Genomic DNA, 2,185 nt, shown 5'->3' on the forward strand with positions numbered 1-2,185 from the left:
GCCAGGGCCTGCCCACCCTCCCAGGGAACAATTCCTGCCCAATATCCACTTCCAGAGATGGGGCAGCCACAGCTTCTCTGGGCATACATTTATCCATACCCTGCTCCTTAATTTGAACAGAAAGTGTGACTGATTCTCAAACACTGCTCTGAAAACAGGAGCATTGAGGTTTGTGCAGACATTGCCAATCAAAGACATTTAAATCACTTTCCAGAAGAGCTGGTGCTTGTTAGAAGCCAGTTAACCCAGTGCTGTCCAGGACCACTGGCCTGGCTTCCCTGCCTGTTCCTGTGCCCTCCCAGCCTCATCCCCTGTGTTTGTGCCCAGTTTTTCACAGGCTGGTGGATCATGATCGACGCTGCCGTGGTTTATCCCAAGCCGGAGCAGCTGAACCACGCCTTCCACACCTGTGGGGTCTTCTCCACGCTGGCCTTCTTCATGTGAGTGTTGGACACAGGGAGCTCTCATCACGTGAACACAGGAAACTAACCCAGGGTTTACTGACAATGTGTCCAGTATGGATAAATCAGAGAATCAGGGAATGGTTTGGGTTGGGAGGGACCTTAAAGCCCACCCAGTGCCACCCCTGCCATGGCAGGGACACCTCCCACTGTCCCAGGCTGCTCCAAGCCCCAATGTCCAGCCTGGCCTGGGACACTGCCAGGGCTGGAGAATCTAATATTTGCCTCAATATGAAACAATTGACTGCCTTTCCCCCTGTTTTTAAACAGCTTTTGCAGCTGTTTCTTGCCCAAAACTTCCTCAAATGGGAGGGGTAAGAGTAGCATGGCTTTTGTCATGGAGACATAAATAGAAGTAACAACTTTTATTGAATCATCCAATGCTGGCAAGAAAAAAGGAGGATTTGGGATCTGTAACTATTCAGAATGCCAAGGAATTTCTCAGAATTTGTCACTTCTTAAAAAAAAAATAATCTGGGGTTTTATGTAGAACTCTGAATTGATTTTCTGTAATCTGAAGTGTATCTCTTTTTTTTGTCTCCAGGATAAATGCTGTATCAAATGCACAGGTGAGAGGAGACAGCTACAGTGATGGATGCTTAGGAAGAACAGGTAAATTAACTCTACAAATCCTGCTCAGGTGAAGGACTCATCATTTACCTGCTGGGGTTTTTTTTCCAAGTGGTGGTGAAAGAAATAATCAGGAGATAGGAGTAGGAGAGGACTGTTGTGAATTAATTCCTTTACAGAATTAACCCTTGCAGATAAGTGCTGGCTTTGTTAAAAAGGGGAACTTGGAAAAATTCAACTGCTGGAAGTCTTGGCTTCCCAAATTTTCCCTGGGTAGCTGCTGGGAGAAATCAGTTCCTGCCTGGGGGTGCTCTGGAGCAGACATTCCCTAGGAATGTGTCACAAACATTTCCATTTCCTCTGTGTCACTGCTGTGGGTGTCCTTGGACCTGCTGTCCTTTCCCTACTTCTATTCATAATTCCCTTCTTATTTCCCACATGGATCCCAGCAGCCTTGTCCATGGAATTTGTAAATTTGGTGGGATGTACTGATACTTGAAGTGGCCTATGATTCTTTTTTGTGTGTCATTCATGAGCCAGCTCCAGAGAACCTTTGCACAGGAATATTTTTCCTTCCCAATGACTGAGCAAGCGGATTGTTTTGTCCTTGATCCAGGGTTTAACCCTTTCCACTTGTGCCTTTAGTGAGATCAGGTATTCCATGCTCCCAGAGGAGCAGCTGGATTGCCTGTGCCTATGGATAATAATCCACATTTCACTCTTCCCTGCAGGGGCTCGGATCTGGCTCTTCATTGGCTTCATGTTGATGTTTGGATCCCTCATTGCTTCCATGTGGATCCTCTTTGGAGCCTATGTTACACAGAGTAAGTTGGGTTATCTTCTCCTCAAGGAAAGTACTTTTCCTGCCAGCTTTTGGCAGGAAATCCACAGGGATGGAAGCCTGTGGTCTCTGGAAAATCCGAGCCACACCATCCAGGTTTTAGTCTGGGATTGAAACTGGAATAGTGTGTTAAATCCACCTCCCTGTAACTGGAATAGCCTTTTAAATCCACCTCCCAGTAACTGGAACAGCCTTTTAAATCCAGCTCCCAGTAACTGGAATAGTGTGTTAAACCCACCTCCCAGTAACTGGAATATCCTATTAAATCCAGCTCCCAGTAACTGGAATAGTGTGTTAAATCCACCTCCCAGTA

General features: G+C 46.3%; 1 protein-coding gene across 1 annotated transcript in view; it reads left to right on the forward strand.

Moving 5' to 3' along the window:
• Positions 1–141: 141 nt before the first annotated feature.
• The window catches only part of LOC121660353 (transmembrane protein 50B-like), a gene marked incomplete at its 5' end in the record, with an annotated part of 4,397 nt that continues 2,353 nt past the window's right edge, over positions 142–2,185 (forward strand). The window contains 3 exons of the mRNA XM_042019696.1: positions 142–440; positions 1,006–1,073; positions 1,763–1,855. Of these exons, the coding sequence (XP_041875630.1) occupies positions 142–440; positions 1,006–1,073; positions 1,763–1,855 (460 nt within the window). The remainder of the gene's footprint in view (positions 441–1,005; positions 1,074–1,762; positions 1,856–2,185) is intronic.

The sequence above is a fragment of the Corvus kubaryi genome, unplaced genomic scaffold (assembly GCF_017639235.1).
Source record: "Corvus kubaryi isolate FWS band 111438036 unplaced genomic scaffold, C.kubaryi_AGA036_p1.0 31367, whole genome shotgun sequence".
Lineage (NCBI taxonomy): Eukaryota > Metazoa > Chordata > Aves > Passeriformes > Corvidae > Corvus > Corvus kubaryi.